The sequence below is a fragment of the Brachypodium distachyon genome, chromosome 4 (assembly GCF_000005505.3).
Source record: "Brachypodium distachyon strain Bd21 chromosome 4, Brachypodium_distachyon_v3.0, whole genome shotgun sequence".
Lineage (NCBI taxonomy): Eukaryota > Viridiplantae > Streptophyta > Magnoliopsida > Poales > Poaceae > Brachypodium > Brachypodium distachyon.
Window position 1 is genome coordinate 48,211,408 of NC_016134.3, and position 17,692 is coordinate 48,229,099.

The 17,692-nt window shown below is 42.2% G+C and overlaps 3 protein-coding genes across 3 annotated transcripts; 2 read left to right on the forward strand and 1 right to left on the reverse strand.

Moving 5' to 3' along the window:
• Positions 1–1,047: 1,047 nt before the first annotated feature.
• LOC100825860 (E3 SUMO-protein ligase SIZ2) lies at positions 1,048–8,055 on the forward strand. Its single transcript, XM_003577117.3, has 16 exons — positions 1,048–1,279; positions 1,965–2,045; positions 2,247–2,295; positions 2,393–2,471; positions 2,570–2,729; positions 3,086–3,219; positions 3,416–3,484; positions 3,616–3,703; positions 3,945–4,020; positions 4,684–4,757; positions 4,910–5,017; positions 5,512–5,673; positions 5,969–6,073; positions 6,155–6,235; positions 6,324–7,269; positions 7,530–8,055. Exons 1-16 carry the CDS (start codon positions 1,232–1,234, stop codon positions 7,646–7,648), a joined length of 2,379 nt encoding a protein of 792 aa, XP_003577165.2. The 5' UTR covers positions 1,048–1,231; the 3' UTR covers positions 7,649–8,055.
• A 3,147-nt stretch (positions 8,056–11,202) lies between these two features.
• On the reverse strand, positions 11,203–13,021 carry LOC100826174. Its single transcript, XM_003577118.4, has 2 exons — positions 12,379–13,021; positions 11,203–11,902 (listed from the first exon to the last, which is right to left on the reverse strand). The coding sequence occupies exons 1-2, from the start codon at positions 12,884–12,886 to the stop codon at positions 11,556–11,558; spliced, it is 855 nt and encodes a 284-aa protein (XP_003577166.1). The 5' UTR covers positions 12,887–13,021; the 3' UTR covers positions 11,203–11,555.
• Positions 13,022–14,292: 1,271 nt separating this feature from the next.
• On the forward strand, positions 14,293–17,439 carry LOC100826486 (zinc finger RNA-binding protein). Its single transcript, XM_003577119.3, has 2 exons — positions 14,293–14,742; positions 16,496–17,439. Exons 1-2 carry the CDS (start codon positions 14,371–14,373, stop codon positions 17,063–17,065), a joined length of 942 nt encoding a protein of 313 aa, XP_003577167.1. The 5' UTR covers positions 14,293–14,370; the 3' UTR covers positions 17,066–17,439.
• Positions 17,440–17,692: the final 253 nt, after the last annotated feature.

Consider the following 17,692-nt stretch of genomic DNA (forward strand, 5'->3'; position numbering starts at 1 on the left):
GTGATATCTGGCTATACAAAAATTGACACACCTGTCAGCCATGTCACACCTAGAGCAAACCCAGAGATATTATTTTTTAGTGAAAAATATATTTTTGGTACGTATGCATGTGTATGGGCTGAAAGGACTCCTCGAGGCGGACCATATCGAATTTGCATGCGTTTTAGATGCGGCCCATCAGTTTCTCAAAAAAAAGATGCGGCCCACCAATAAACGATCCCCTCTTCATTTTAATTTCCATCTTTATCGAATTGTCACCATGACCGTGGGTCGTTGCACATGACCAAAATTACTCCTGGCTACAAAATTTGTTGTTCTTTCACCATTTAGTTCACAAAGTGTGCGAACGTAGCTGGTGGATCGGGGAAATAGGAAATCCTTGTGGTATTTATTGGTGCTCACACGCTTGTCATGGTGAAATCCACAATGTTGGGATGGCTTCTCACAACTAGAAACCGAGATCACGCGAGTGCTGTGTCAGTATGTTTTTTCTCAAACTTATGGGCTAGATAGTTAATAACTTCTTCTCTAAGCCGGATAGTATCGGACCTGACTTTGCCTTGCTTATTACAGACTGTGTGGTATTCTTCTCCGTCAACAAGAACCTCAGCAAATAAACCTCAAAGTGGCATGTTAAACTCCGATTGCACCAAGCGACAAGGCCAATCGACACCGAGAGAAATCGTGATGCACGAGGATGATCAAAGTAAAAAAAAAGAGTGAAGTAGAAAGCGAGATCGGTGAGTGATTTTAGACGCAAAAGAACGGGATACAAACGAGAGAAAGACAACTATAGAGAATGTGGCTTACGACATTTTAAGAGAAAAGTACGAACGACAAATTATCATCATCGATGAACGTGAGTGACATTAAACATCCTTATTTTCGGCACTTACCGCACAAACAAGTTCCCACCTTTATATATAATGGCCGCCGACGCTCTCGTTGGCGGCGGAATGTGTGCATGGGCAGAGAAGGGGAGGGAGGGCGAGCTTTGAGATTCGTGCTGAGCACTCGGTAGGCTGCACGTGTCGCTTCTGGATCGGCTTCCTAGGTTTCATCCTCCTCCCCCCAACCGTCTCGTCGTCATCGCTCCGCAGCGCCGCCGCACGCTCCGGCGGGACGCGATTTCTTCCAGAACCTCCTCGAACAACCCTACTCCCCCTCCCTCCCCTCCCCCCAAATCGCTCCAGTCTCCGCCACCCCGCGCCTGCGCGGAAGCCCTACCGCCATGAAGCCGGAGCCGGCCGACGTCTCGTCGGCACTCGCTGCGTGCAAGGTACCATCCGCACCGGAGTATGTACGGTTACGCCTCGTGTTTGTATGATTTCTTTTCTCGGATGTTGATGTATGGATGCCTGCTTGTGCTTTATTACCGGGCGCGCTCAATCTGATGTTGGGTCGGTTCTTAAGCCCTCTCCGGCGACCCCCCCCCCCCCCCCCCCCCTTCCCATAACCTAGAACTGTTGATTCGATTACATGGCTGCTGCTACTGCTTTGTTTCTTGACGTCCGTGTCTCGTGGTTGAATTGCTGCTATCTAGAAGCTGTTCTTGAACTCGAGCATTCAACATCACTAGTGTTTTTATTATATTTGGAATCGTCAGTAGTATGTATACAGGATGTATAGCTGAAGTCCAGAATATTCCCCATATTATATACTACGCGAGCCTCTTGCTCGCAGTATAGTATACAAGGATAGCGACATCAGTAGTGTCTTGTGTTTGAATTACCCTCTACGTACAATCAATTAGAACGGTCCATGTGGAGGTTTATTCATTTTCTAAATACCAGTTTGTTCTGTTGTTGTTGTCAAGATGCTCGCCTTACAAAGTAGAGGGGTGAAGTAACTGTGTCATGTAGCCTCCCTTTTCATGTATGTTTTGTTTGTTGTAAAGGGTAAACCTGAGTAGCTTATTTATCCATTTTATTTCGGTGATAAACCAAATGTTGTGTTGGTTGCAGGACAAGTTGAAGCACTTCCGGATAAAAGAGCTAAAGGATGTCCTTCATCAACTTGGCCTTTCGAGGCAAGGAAAGAAGCAGGTTTGTCCACTGCAGTTATGATATCTCCAGTTATTGCTTTACTTAAGCTTTGATGTTCGCTTCACTGTCGGAAAGCACAGAATCAATTGGTTCCTTAACATATTGTGAAACTAATTAACTCCCCTGTGCCCTTTAGTATTATTATATTGAATATTTACTTTTAACCCATCTCGGTTTTATGTTTTTGCTTTACAATTACAGGAACTGGTGGAAAAAATCGCAGCCCTATTGTCTGACCAACAAGATCAAGGTACATTGCGTTATTGTTTTTTCTTCAAAGGACGATCTTTTTATACTAGTGGTTTTCTGGAGGTACATGATGAATCAGGTTCATTATGTTCTTGTAGTATCGCAAATGAGTGACTTAGCAAAGAAAATCGTGGCTGAAAAAGAAGCGGTGGTGAAAATAATCGAGGAAACTTTTAGGTGAGTTTATAATTCTGCACATATTGACCTCATGTTTGTATTATCCGGATTGGCTACTAGATTTTGTCATAATGTCGATTTTTGCTTACTGTTTCTAGAAAAATGCACGAGCCTGCAAATCCTGTTGCAGCCTCTAAGAACCAGATTGATCCAGTACACAGTGTAAAACCTAAAAAGAAATCAAATGATTCTGCTCAAGTCGGTGTCAAGGTTCGTTGCCCTTGCGGTAACTCCACGGCCAAGGGGTCCATGGTTACGGTACGGTTTTCCCTTACAATTATGACTATGTGATTGTTTGATTGTCCTTTTCATTACCTCCAATAAATCTAGTAAGATCTTTTTTCTTTTTTTGGTATTAATCCTGTTGATTATACAGATCATATGCCGAATCATCAAATCATTTAATTTTGTATATCCTGGACCTGCAAAGCAGTTAACCGTTTTCATATTCTGAAGCTAATTGTTTTGGAGTACCTTTTTCTCATAAAGAAACCTGCAGCTATTTTGACTGAACTTAGTTTTCATCCTGAACAAATCAGTGTTTGAATTACCAATGTTGTTCTTGATAGTTTCTCTTGCTTGCTCTTTTCCTAAATTTGCTTTGTCCTTTTCAGTGCGTTGATCCACAATGCAACGTATCGCAACATGTTGGTTGTGTTATCATATCTGAGAAGCCTGCAGACACTGGTCCTCCAGATTTACCTTCCAACTTCTATTGTGAGATGTGCCGAATTAGCAGGGCAGATCCGTAAGTTCTTTTGAAACTTTTATGTAATAGCAAACGCAAGAATACCAATTACAATCACTTGCTTAATTAATTGTGACCTGTTCCTGTGCCATCACATTAGTGATGTTTGAAGTCATTCAGTACCTTTTTGCTCCAGTGTTTATATTGCATGATCAATTTTCTGACATAGTTTCCTTCTATGACTATTAACTTGCAGATTCTGGGTCACTATCAACCATTTATTACTTCCAGCATCAATAGCTCCTTCTAAAATAGCTGCAGATGGGTGAGTTATGCATTTATCACCAAAAAGACACTTAGTGCATAAATTGATGATGACTTTTTATTTAGAATTGAATCATGATACTTCTGCAATTAGCATGTTTTTTGTGTGTAATTCATGCTTATTATGCCCAGGTCATATACTGTACAGTATCTCGAGAAAACCTTTCCATTATCAAGAGCTAATTGGGAAATGCTACAGAAAGCTGAATATGACATTCAGGTTAATTTCATTTCCTTGAATTATTAGGTTTATCCAGGGTCATCTTTCAACCACCATTTCTTCACTAATACATATTTAGAATTTTCAAATTGCAATTTCAAAGATTTGTCTCTGACTTCTGAGTATAAGCTTGACTACTGTGTACACTTTCTAGTGTTATCATGCGATATTAGGAAATACTGGACTCATATCCCTTTTTGACATTGGGTATCTTATCTTTGCACCATATATGTTTTTGCAGGTTTGGTGTATCCTTCTCAATGACGGAGTTCCTTTTAGGATTCACTGGCCTTTACACTCTGATATGCAAGTTAATGGTATATGTATAGGCTTACTAAAAAGTTATTCTCTGATAGGTTCTGTAGAAAATTGTTTTTTTAGTTTAAATGTCACTTCCTCAAGTTCACTGGACTGGTTTGGGTTATGACGAGTCATGTATTCACATGTGTCCATGTAAGATACATCTTTAACTTTAAGTATGCTCTTTTACTATTAGTGTACTATAACTTGTTGTACACAGACATTATGTTCTCTGCCATGCACCCTATTGAAGGGCTGGGCTCTATATTCCTTCGGCATACCAATTTTTGGCTGTCAGGATGAGTGGAGCTTAAGTTCTCACATGGCATTTTACCTTGCAAGTTGTCATGCATTGTGATTCCCAAGTGAGATGTAGTTTGTTCTTGGTTCTTGCACTGAATGCCATTTTCCATCTTTAGCTCATCTTGTGCTGCATTCCCTTGCCTCATTACAAGTGATATGTGCCTGCCCGTTGGTAACATTTATGGCTTCAGCTTAGGCATACTCTTATATTGGCAATTCATGATCTTAGTATTTTTCATCCTTCTAGCTATATATATGGTCTAGCCTTTGTTATATGAAACATGCTGTGGCAGCCAGTAGCTCTTCTTTCGTGCTGAATATTAATCAATCACAACAGATCTGCACTATTCATGTTAGTAGTTCTTTTTTCCCCCCAGGTAATCATGTTAGGGTTATCAACAGGCAAGCTACACAGCAGTTAGGGGCCAATAGTAGAGATGATGGTCCTGTAGTAAGTATCTTGTTGCCATGAAGCATTATGTTTTTTTACTTCTAACTGCAGAATTATTTGCCCAAATACTTTATACACTATCTTTCTTGGCTAATTAGTTATATTTTCTGTTTAAATATTTTTTAATTCTACTATTCTTTTTCTGTTCCCAGTTAACGGATTATTGTAAAGAAGGACCTAATAAAATTGTTCTATCTAGAAGCGACTCCCGCACATTCTGTCTGGGTGTCAGAATTGCCAAAAGGAGATCTCTGGAAGAGGTATTTTTATGTATATTGTGGTGTGTCTCCATATCTCATTCGTTAAAACACTTAATCTTAGATAGTTCATTGGCATGCCTGTCAGTTGTCAATATTTTTGAAGCATGTTATCTGCCCCCTCTCCACTGAAGATGTTCTTTTCTTCTTTTGTTTACCTTTAATGTTAGATGGTGTCTATATCATCTCCCAAAGTGAACTCCACTGTAAGGCTTTGGGGGATAGTTGTTTAATGTGATGAAAAATGGCACATATTACAGAATTAATAACATATGTTATTGAAGGTTACAAATTCCAGTTGGTTCCTAGCAAGGATTCCTGGTTTACAATGAACTATGGTGTTAAAAAAAGTATTTTCTTCCCAAACTCCAGAAAAGGCCTGAAAGTTTTTCCCAGCATTTACTGCAAACAAGCTGATACCTGTGAACCATCCACCACCTTGATTAGGACCCTGTTTTATGATTTCCATTCCGTTCTTATAGTTTGATAATGCACAGGTCCTAAGTTTGGTGCCTAAGGAACAGGATGGTGAGAAGTTTGACCATGCTCTTGCTCGTGTGCGTCGCTGTGTTGGTGGTGGAGCTGAGGCAGATAATGCAGACAGTGATAGTGATATCGAGGTTGTGGCTGACACGGTCTCTGTGAATCTCCGATGCCCGGTAATTACTCTGGCCATTACTAAGAATGTTTAGATCCGCAATGATATTTCTGATATCCTGCTGCTTTCTCGGACATGGTCTGTTTACACCTGACCCCATGTGCACTGAAGTGCCAAATATTAGCATTTGCAACCTGACATTATTCTCTTTGTACAATGATAATTGCTAAAATGATATTCTTTTATCATAAATTGCTAACCCAGATGCTTGACTCGTTTACACATAGTTGGCTATTATGTATTCATATGCTAGGTTTTGTTATATGTGCCTGCCTAAAAGCATTTATCTTTTACAGATGACCGGTTCAAGGATTAAGATAGCTGGTAGGTTCAAGCCCTGTGTTCACATGGGTTGTTTTGACTTAGAAGCTTATGTGGAACTTAATCAACGTTCAAGGAAGGTTTGATTATTTTTTCCTTCATCAATTACTTTTCCTCTCTCCTTGCGTTGTCAAAATAAAACTATGTTTCCTTGTCTGCAGTGGCAGTGCCCAATTTGCCTGAAGAACTATTCTCTGGAGAACATAATCATTGATCCTTATTTCAATCGCATCACTTCTCTGGTGAGTTCATAGTGGAAATCAAGTGTTTAAGCCTATGTTGGTCCGTTATGTGTTATTTTGCTGATATTGTTGCATTTTGGTGATCCAGGTCCAGAGCTGCGGAGATGATGTATCTGAAATTGATGTCAAGCCTGATGGTTCCTGGAGAGTCAAGGGTGGAACTGAACCGAAGGCTCTCACGCAGTGGCACTTACCAGATGGTACTCTCGCTAAGGCCACCGATATAGGTTCCAAGCCCAACATGGGTATTGTGAAGCATGAGATGAAAGAGGAGGCTCTGTCTGAAGATATGGGTTGTCGCATTAAGTTGGGATTAAGGAAAAATGACAATGGCAAGTGGGAAATTACCAAGAGAGGTGATGTTAACTTGTTGCCATCTTCTGATAATGACCAGACAGAGCACTTTGCAAGTGGGAACTCCATCAGTCCTACAAGCAGCAATGATCACAAGAACACTGAAGATTTGAGACCAGGACAATATGGTAACCCTGCTAGCAATGTACATGATCTTGATCCAGAACCAAGAGACCAGGATATAATAGTTTTGAGCGACTCTGATGATGATGATGCCATGTTGTTGGCTCCTGATGCTTTAAATTGCACCTCAGCACATGACACTGGGGATGACACTGGGGATCCATTTCCACCCAACCCACCTGAAACTGCAGGAACGTGCGAGGAACAACCTGGAGGAGGCCCAGATGTAACTTCATTTCTTGTGCTTAGTGAAGATTTTGATGATCTGGGACTATCATTTTGGGAGTATCCTTCTAATCCCGCAGATGATCCTGTCACACAGTTGACTGATAGTCCAGATGAAGTACAGAACTACACTGCCAACCATCAACTTCTGCATGAGCCAGTTACTGGGGGTAATTTGGTAGTAGCACCAGCAGCAAACTCACTGGAAGACGAGCATGATGGTGCGTTACAAGCATCGCTTGGCCTCACTAGCACTGATGAAAGCTTAAATTCTGCCAAAAATGCTTCTCGGAAAAGGATGAACCCTGGAGATGAAATAGCAGCTTTCGATGGTATGGTAGAAGTCACCAGCCCCTTCTTATTTCTACAGTTTATTTATCCTTATTTACTCCATCCGTCACAAGTCATCCTAATCTACTCTTTTAGGAGACTAGAACTGAAGCAACGCTGCCATAATTTTACTGCGTCTTTGCTTACTGCCAATAATGTCGTTAGCTAACTGTCTTTGCAAACGTGAACACATTAGCATAAAAGCACTTGACACCTCTACACTTTACGAGGGAAGATTTAATATTTGATTTCCTTTGTGCAGCTTCAGTTCTTGACGATGACTTGCCTGGAGAGAGACCTGGTGGTACTTCCTCATCGCCTCGGCAGCAACGTTCAGTTCGACCAAGATTGATAGTAACAATTGACTCAGATTCTGAGTAGCATCTATTATGTCTGTAGTCTGGTGCTGATGCTGACTCCTCCCTGGAACGATCACATAGGTTTCATTTGTGATCTATCCTTCCCAGTCTTTGAAGAAGGACCTGATGTTGGAGGATGAATATAGGTCTGAGAGCTGCAAGCAGGCAAGAAGCAGTTTTTGTTTTCCTGGAGCTGATCTGATGTTGTAGGCCAGCCCTAGAATTTCGCCAAGAGCATCATTGTATAGAGCTCTATTGAGTAGGCAAATTTACTTTTGTAGCATAGCATTAGCAGGAAACTGTTAGTGTGTACATACATATGGTTAGTTTTTTCCGTTCTTTAGAGAGTAACTAATGTTTTCTGAAAGAACCAAAGGGAGAAATGCATTGCCTTTAAATTTAGTTATATTTCATCATTATTTATCATCATCATACTGGGAATTTGAGTCAGGCCTGATATTTTGTGGCCTTAAAATGCTTGCCTTCCAATAGTTATCGAGGTCTCCTGGATCAAGATTTACCAAAGATTGTTGTTGCATGCTTCTGAACCATATTGGTGTTGTTCATGTTGCATGGAGTACTGATGATGAGTTACAAAACTCTGAGTACACCAGCCTTTTCTAGTGGGACAAGGTTCTCCATGGCTGATGTGCGGCCTTCATATTCCTCCATGAAGTGGGGCCACTTGACTACCCTGTTTCTTGTTTCTATCGTCATACGCTTCAGCTGTGTCGCGTTCCTCATGATATATTTCACCAGCTCAACTTGGCCTCCATCGCCACAAAACCCACTTACGCTAGCTGTCTTGAGATTGTAGTGGCGGCAACCAGCGATCAAGTCTCCGTCGATAGGGAATAGATAACTAATAGTACAATTCATCTGCAGGAAAGTTTGATTGTAGAATATCAGTCTGCCTTTCTAGCACCGTTGCAGTTAATATTTTCCATGTGGAACAAGGCAGTCTTCCAATATAGATAAAATATGAAATGCGTGCATGCTTATTGTACTATGATTTCTAGCCCAGGACAAGGGTAGTTTGAGTTTTGACAAAGCCCAAGATCTACCAAATTATAATTGTAAGAAGGAAAAATGGGAAGCTGCACACGATCAATACAATCAATGACCGCCATTGCTTCTCCAGTAACCAAAACTAAGATAAACATATTTTAAACCACAATCATCCAGACACAATTGAACATACGATCAATCCTAACCTAGTGTTAAGTTCATCGCAGCTAAAGATTAATCAGATCCCAAAAGACTGGGTTTGAGGTGCCGTTCGACTGGTCTAGTTGAGTACTGGCAATTAAAGATGGGAATTGTAAAATCAACTAGAATAACCGCACGATGAAGAGGTTCAAGACAAGAGTACTTACATCCAGACAAAGGTCCTCCAAAAGAGGAGCTGCTTCCAGAAGACAACCTAACTGAAGAACCGAAGTTTTACCTTTCATTTGTATTTTCAAGGCCAGATGCCTCAGATGACTACTAAATACAAGAGGGGCATGCTTAAATCCAGGCATCTGAAATATGACAAAGGGGAAGTTAAGAAAACAAGATGTGGAAAGAAAAATACCAGCTAAAGATTTTAGGGCACATCCGATATCCTAACCTCAAAAACGACATATGCTTCCACGCGTAAAGCCTCAACGTGAGGTAATACATTTGGGATCCCAGTGAACACATAATCGAGGGTTTGCTGAACATTTAATTCAAAGCTTGCCTTCTTCAGCTTCAAGCATTCATGAAAATTGATAAGGATTTGGGATCCCTTGTACTCAAATGTGTTGAGATTAGGGGCAACAAGATCAATCTTATTAACAGCAGAGTCTTGAACGCATAAATATTTCAACCGACATAATGGTTCAGAAGCATGCAAATTACACTTCTGGGAACATGATCGGATGCTCAACCATTCCAGAACAGGGCATTTTGATAAGAAGTGCTGTAAATCTTGAAAGGCAAGCACATGTAATTGACCCTATCAATAGACCTCTTGATGCTCAGCATTCTCTTATACCGATTGGAGCTTTGATTTCTCTTCGCATTACTGCCAAGCACCGTAGAGATATCAAACCTTAGATTAGGATGGCACCTCCAGTACCATCTCCACTTACTGGACAGAACACTTGTCCGAACAGCTTCCTTCAATGTTAGCTCTGACATTATCCTTGATACAATACCCTGGTGATGCAGTATTAACAATCATCAGAAGTCAGTTGTTAGGCGCATTAATAGAGCTCATGCCAAATTTAATATACCTCGGGAAGTGAGTGAAAACTAAGTCGGCGTGGTCTTTCCCCCGTGCTGCAACCTTGTTAAATGTGTGCTTCAATCTCTTCCTTTCTGACACCGATATGTTCTGGTTCCCTGGATGTGCCCTTTTGGCCGGAGAGCTATTATTACTCATTGAACCTACAAATAGCATGCATTAGTTCGTCAAAATATTCCTTAGTCTTGTTGGATAACTATGTTATTAATATACACCTGTGCGGCATAATTTTTCGAGTACGGATATTTCCAGATGCCCCATTCCATATACTAGATATAATCAACTAACATGATTCATTTGAATCAGAAAAAAGAAGGATGTTGATATGCGGTTTTTCTCCCAACTTTGTGCCAAAAAGAAATACTAAACTAGAGTGGTCAAAAGTAGAATGTGCGTCCAATGGATCATACATAATCACTAAAATATCTGTCATAAAAAATAGTGCGCAAAAACACACTAATGTGGTTCTTCATTCTAGATTGTTCCATCTGAACAAGAGAAGAAAAAAAGGATGATGAATATGTGGATTTCTTCAACTTTCTATTTTGAATGAGGAGTTAAGGACCATGGAATTCCTCATGTACAAAATATTACTCCCTCTGTCCAACAAAGGATGTCTCAACTTTGAATAAATTTGAATGCATCTATACATGACTTAATGTATAGATACATTTAAAATTTGACAAACTTGAGACATCTTTTGTTGGACATAGGAATACATAACTAGTTCTTGACTCTGTTTATTCTGAAGTAGTGGGCTGCTAACAGGAGCTGGAAACATGGGGATTTTTTTACCTTAAATATATGATGGCCGGCGGTGTAAAAGCAGTGTTGATGAAAGGAAACCCTAGCATTGAGAAGGAGACAATCAATCAGAGGGGGGCTCTTATATATAGTTTCATCTGCAGTACAAGGAAGAAAGGAGGGAGGCTTTACTTTCAGTTTGGCGGCCCAGCGGGGAGGCTCTGTGTGCCGTCGAGAGGATCGCCAGCGCCGGCCCGCGATAGATGTATCGCGGTGAGGATCTGATGGCGGAGAGAGGAGAGCTTGTGCAGGGAAGCCGGCGGCGTGCATGATGAGATCTTTTCTTTTTCTTTTTTGGGATGAGACGATGAGAGTCCAGTACGTATTGGATTGGGCCTGGGCAATAATCCGTTCGTGTGAAATCTGATAAGTACTCGAGACTTGAATGTGTTTGAGATGATCAAGGGCAACAAACTCAATCATCCTATCAACATCACAATTTTTTAAAGACATGAATATTTTAACCAGGTGCCTGAGATTAGGGATTCCAGAAAAGCATGTACTAGCAAAAAACATTTGTGCTTAACAATTTAGGACAGAGCAATTATGATAACAAGTACTGTAAATCAAGCACATGACAGTGATCAAGAGTAAGCATTCTAAGGTTAGCAAAAGGCCACAACCTGGGACCCAAACTGATGCTGCTGTCAAAGCCTTAAAGCCTGAACACAACAAGCTTCATATTTTGGCTGTTACAAAACTGGCAAGAGAAGCTGCAATCAGCTGTTTTCATATGAACCCAGAATTGGCGAGAAGTGAGCCTGGCTATCTTCACATTGCGCAACAAGAGCAAACAGACCCACCCATCACTATGTTACCATGTTCCTAATAGCTACATCAATAGCAGGCTGCTTCAATGCTCTTCGAAGTCCGCAGGGGCCGCACCGATGAGCGAAGGTGCAATGGCCAGTTCCTGGTAACTTGCAAGTCTGTCCCCAAGGTCAGTGATGGTCCTCCGAACACACTCCAGCAACTTAGGGGAATCGTTGATTAGATCCATGCTATCAAGCCAATCCGTGACAGAAAGTGCAGCAAGGATCTGACTGTCCATGTCATCGGGCACTTGAAATTGAAGGTCAAGAGGGTAGTGTTCCTTAAGATGATCTGCGAGGTCCTCCGTGTCTTCGAGTCCAATATTTCCAAGATTGCTTGAGATACCTGGGAACCCCCTGAGCATCTCCTTGGCTGTCTCCAAGTCATCTGGAGGCAAAAGACAATTAAAATATATTTCCGCAAAGAAAAATAAGACAATTAAAATATTATTGCAAATAACATGATTTATGTTTTTGGTTGATATAATAGCAAAGTCCAGATGTGTTTCCACGAAACAATACGTTTTTTAGTGTTTCTCAACAATACATGCCTCCCATCAAGAATTTCCTACCAGCCAACCGTTACTGCTAACAGGGATCAGACAGTATTCACTTGTTCACTAATCATCCGACACGATCATGGATGGTGCTCCTAGTAAACAGGTCAGTTGCTTAAGGGCAAGATCATGGATGGTGGCAACACCAAAGTAGCTACTTCCAAGGGCGCGCACTATATACGTGAATGTAAGATTGCAACGAGATGTGAATGAAGAAGTGGAAGATTATTTTGGAGTCCCGTTGGTGTCATAATCAAGAAGCGGCACATTCATAAAAATTGGAGCAGATGGTTTGCAAGTTATATACCTGAATCGATCTTGGCGAGCGTGTACTGCACCTTGAGAGCAAGAAGCGGAGGCCGCCCAGCAGGATTGGCGGGCTGGAGCTCCGCAGCCAAATCTTGAAGCCAGTCGATCAACGCCTCCACGTCTTGGATGTTTTGCCTGAGCCGATTAAGCATGTCTTCCTTAGCCTCAAGCACCTCCATGTTCCGGACCACGATATTGGGGAGTCCTTGTTCCTCCTGCAGTTGCTGCATCAACTCCCGGATCTTGCTGCTTTCTTCTAGGGGCAGGTAGGTGACGATGTAGCAGGATAGCTTGGGAGCGGTGGTGGTGGAGGAGGACGGCGCTGTCGCCATGGTTTTGAGGGCGGCCTCCAGCCCCTCGGAGGTCGCCACACGCACGTAGTCGCCTAAGATGACCTCGCCGTCGGCCGCCTTCTGGAGAAAACTCGGCATCCCCTCTCTCAGCAGCTCCACTGGTATCCCGTACCTCTCCGCCATTTCCTGGTCTAACTGGGGTTGCGGAGCCATGGCCGGTGCAGCGAGCAGGAGGAGGCCGCTGTGTTGGCCGGAGGCGGAGGCGGTGGCCGGAGGCGGCGTTGATTTGATCGGCGAGGAGGAGGAGGAGAAGGGCCCCTCTTTCTTTCTTTCTTGGCAGCGAAGAAAGAAAAGAAAAGAAAAAAAAAAAAAAAAGGAAAGGGCTGAGGTCGGGTCAAGTCCGGTCCGGTCTGGTCCGGTTAATTACGGGACTTGTTGTATTAATTTCCGTATTTTTAAAAAAAATGGCAAATCATGGTTATTTGTACAACTCTTTTCAAATGGAGTAACATTTGGTTCGTTTGTAAGACGTGTTTGACGACATTTTTGACTAATGGGGCTTGTTTATAAGGGGCATCTAGTTTTGTCAGCAAAGACCAACTAGCCCGCACCAACATATATGGATATCTCACACCCAAGAGTCCCTTGGCAACGACTTGGTCGATCATGTTGGTGACACCCTCGCCGGGCTTATTTGCAAAAGGCCGTCCACGTTGGCACTTGACGAGTGGGCCCAAAGAGCCACGTAGGCATGCGGAACGTGCTAGAGCCAGTATAAGACCTGAGATGAACCACTTATGAAACTTTTAAGACTAAAATATGCAGTTTCAAATATGTAGAACTAACTTGGAACATTTACAAAAGAATTAGGACCTCTTATGCATTTTACTCTTTTTCTAATAACACTCAATAAAAATGGTACTATCCAAATTATGCGGTAATAAATATTGAGATTCTGAGTTTCTTTCGCCATGCTCCAATAATTTACTGTAATAATAGTGATAACAAATATTAACAATAATATTTTTTTTCTCCTATTTTCCTTAACTCATCAATTATGGGTCCAAATGAATCTCATCGAAGAAGAGATAAAAAGAGATGCAGGGGAAGACCGAACCAACAGTGATCGCACCCCCAACCAGCGGTGATCGCACCCTTAGATGGCGTCTCTTAGTGTTCTTTATAAAGCAGCGGTTATTTAATAATTTTATGAGAGAGGTCTAATGTCTTTTGTGTTGTTTGCGTGAAGAGACAGTTACTAGCACATACGAGACGATTACCACACTAATTATGTGTCAAGTCAGCAAAATGTCTAAGATAACGTGCTAAGAGTTCCCATACCGGGAGAAACCTAATTGGAATGCGACGGGAGATACGAATGGAACACGAGAAAGAATCGAGTGACGTGGTAATGAAGACCGGAGGGGGAGAGCAAATGTCTAGGATAGTTTTCTTAATAGAAGTTGCTATTATAAAAAAAATAAACATCGAGACCTCGAATTTCTTTCACGATGCTCTATTATTAATTTATTATTATTTTCCTACAGTTTTCAGTAAAAAAAATGCTCTGTTATTGTTATTATTATTTGTCCTGTTTTAGTTAACCCATTTATATTGGTCGAAATCTCATCTGAAAAGAAAAAGGGATCGAGAAGGAGAGGGGATACACCTGCACACCCGAACCACCGGTGATCGCCATGGACTACGCCGCCCAGGCGCCGCCGGCCGCCGATCCCAACTACCCACACGCCTACGGCCACAACCCTTACACCTACGCCGCGGCGGCGTACCACTATCCCGACCCCGCCGCCGCGGTCGACCCCTCCGCCTCCTACAGCTACCCCAACCCTAGCGCCGCCCCGGTCGCCACGTACGACCCCTACGCCCAGTACAACTACTACGGCGCCCCGGCGTACTACTACGGCGCCGGCGCCGGGGCCCCTCAGCCTCCGCCCGTTTCGTCGGTGGCGGCGGAGGCGGTTCCGTCTTCCTCGGCGGCGGCGGCGGCGGCGGCGGCTGGAAGAGAGGCCGTGAAGCATTTCGGCTTCGATCCCCAGCGCTACGCGCAGGTCGGTGCCCTGATGCTTCCGCTTCATCGTGTCAATACCGTGTTCGGTGAATTTAGGTTGATTTTTAGAGGGATTCAGTTAGATGTTTGCGACGGCATGGTTAGCAACAGGAGGCTCGTTTGGCCAATTGATTACATACATGTGGCCCTAGATAAATTCAGTCATTTTGTTATGTAACCGGGAGGGTCAAGTGCAGTCCAACTCAGATTTAGGTGTTCCGGCACTGTTCTTGCATTATGGGTTCTAAGGTTTAGGAACCATGGCAAACTGTTTTGGACTAGCTGGAAAAATTAAGTCGTTTGCTTGGAAATTGTTTGCTTGCATCTTAAACTAGCAGAGTGGGTTCACATATGTGTTGAGCTGCAAGGATATCACGTGGTTCACTTTGTTAAATGTTGTCCATCAAAAGTTCTTTCATCAAATCCTTTAAGATGGGCCTTTGTGTTCCTAGTTAGAGTGCAACCTCCTGACTTGTATCCCTTTACTATTTGGGGGAAAACAGGACATGTGATTTCACTACTTTGGCATAACTTAGGGGGAGAAATCAGGATGAGGATGCATTTGTGTTCGTGTGGAGAAAAGCAATAAAATGGACCTTCACTCCCAGCCTTGGTTAAAATTCTTCTGATAATAAAGCGATTGATTATGAAATAGGTCACACAATTTGAGGTGCTAATGCGGCACCATCATATTGTACAAGAGCTAGACTACGACGGGAAATTGCTTTAAATGTCTGTCCGTCTCATGGAAATTATTGTTGGTTCTGCCAGAGAGATAATGCCTCATTAGTCTGTTTTGTTACTTTATGATCTATATCTATATGTCTTCTTCTATGTTGCTTCATAGCTCATACCTTTCCAAAGCCAAACAATTTGAGGCTAAAATTAACCATCCTGGAGGATGTGAAAGTCTGCTGCACACTGCCCTAGGGAAAATAATAAAGATGAACGTGTTTTCCCCATTTCTGACTCATTTTCATTATTATATAAAGATTTTTACAAGCATGTATTGGATCTCTTATTTTGATTAAGTAAATAACTTTCCAAATTTAGTTTCCTTGTTTGTAGGTTGTTATTCTCTAGGAATTTTATGACTCTTAAGATACGCACAAATGGGATTGAGTGTATCGTAAGAACTGTACCCAACACCACCGCTACTTTGTACTAGCCTCATACACTTTGGTGCTAGCCTTGACAATGAGAACATACAACCAAGGGTTTGTTGTTTCATTTCTTCTACGGCATCGATGAATCTTACCCCGACTTTAACACTTGCGTGCTTCCCTTGACAATTACAATAACAAGGGCTTGCTGAGGCATCATTTGTTTTGGGTGTGCGGGTGTCATTGATATGTTGCATCTATATGTGGGTACCATGTCTTTTCACCTGCATCATATTTGAATAATGATACTAGAGAGAACATATTCAGAGTAAGGTATACATGGATCAAGTACCTTCACCATCTATCATCAGCTTAGATGGCTGTAATTCAAAGTTTATCCCTTGCCCCTAAAATATGCTTACCTCCATTGAATGTTAATTTGTGAATAACTGTCCTCTAAGTAACACATCAATGTGGAATTAACATGTGTACCAACTAATTTTACAAAGTAGGATCTGTATGTCACATCTTATGTTCAGTTATGTTGTTCTGATTGGTTCACCACTTTTTTTTTCCGCTGATTAGTTTTTATACTACATTTCTCATTTCTCATTCCTTGCTACTAACTCCATAACAACATTGTCTCTTTAGGTAGCAGCTGCGAAAGCTCCTAACAAAATGGCACCAGCAGCTGCAGCAGCCACAAGCATGCACCATGCCCAGTGGAATGCCCATTTTGGGCATCCTCTGCCCAAGAACGTTCCGAGGAAGTTCATGAAGAAACCACCAAAGGTTGTCCAACCAGCAAGCTGTGAAGTGTGTAAGATCCAGTGCGATACTCTAGAAGTTCTCATGATCCATAAAACGGGTAAGAAGCACAAGAAGAATCTGGAGAAGTTACAAGACTCCATCACGCCTAAACCAGCAAAGCCTCTGAACAATGCTGTTGAAACAAATACAGCACCTGCTGCTGCCTCTGATAGTGTGATGCCAGTGGTACAGGCAAAGAAGAACAAGAGCTCCCCAGCAAGTGCAGAAGACCTGGAGGTGAAGAAGAGGCGAGTGCTTGAGGCTGGAGCAGCTCAAGGTGAAGTGAAAATCTGCACAGCGTGCAATGTCGTCGTCAACAGCCAGAAGGTATACGAGTTCCACATACTTGGGCATAAGCACAAGGCCAATGTACAGAAGCAGCAGCAGGCGGCGCAACAACATCATTTATAGCCTGAGTTGAGGAGCGGCTCAAGGTAACCTGCATCCTCCAAAGACTTGTTCCAGTGCTTCCAAAGGGTCAACAGGAACCAGGATTCACACACATTCATGCTTTCTACTGTGTTGGTAGTTTGTTCGCGGTTCCAGTTAGCTCTCCTTGTAGTGCAGCAGAAATTCTAGAAAATTATGTGTATTTCTTGCCTGCTGCAATAAGCAGTGAATGTTGGAGGCAAAGACTGCGATGTATTTGTTTCTTTGTACTACTTGACAAGTTTGAGATTTTCTTGCTATATTAGTTTCCCCTCTGTTTAATGTAACAAATTGGATCTGAAACTACGTGCTGCGACATTGCATGATAGTTAAACAAAAAGCTGGTGTTCTCTATACTATTTCATGTTGTAGCTGTAGCCTGTAGACACGATTAACTATGAAGGATTGTAAAACTGATAGAAAGAGGATGTAAATTAATTGGTTGCCAGGATCTGGCACTCTTTCAGCAACCCTGTTGGGCAAACCTGACTTTCGTTCTTTTCAAGTTACTGGGGAATCCATTAATTACGAGGCTTAACTGAAGAGAAAGGATATATGTTAGTCCTGTGATAGAAAATAACACCACTCACCAGCAATACAGAATTGCCC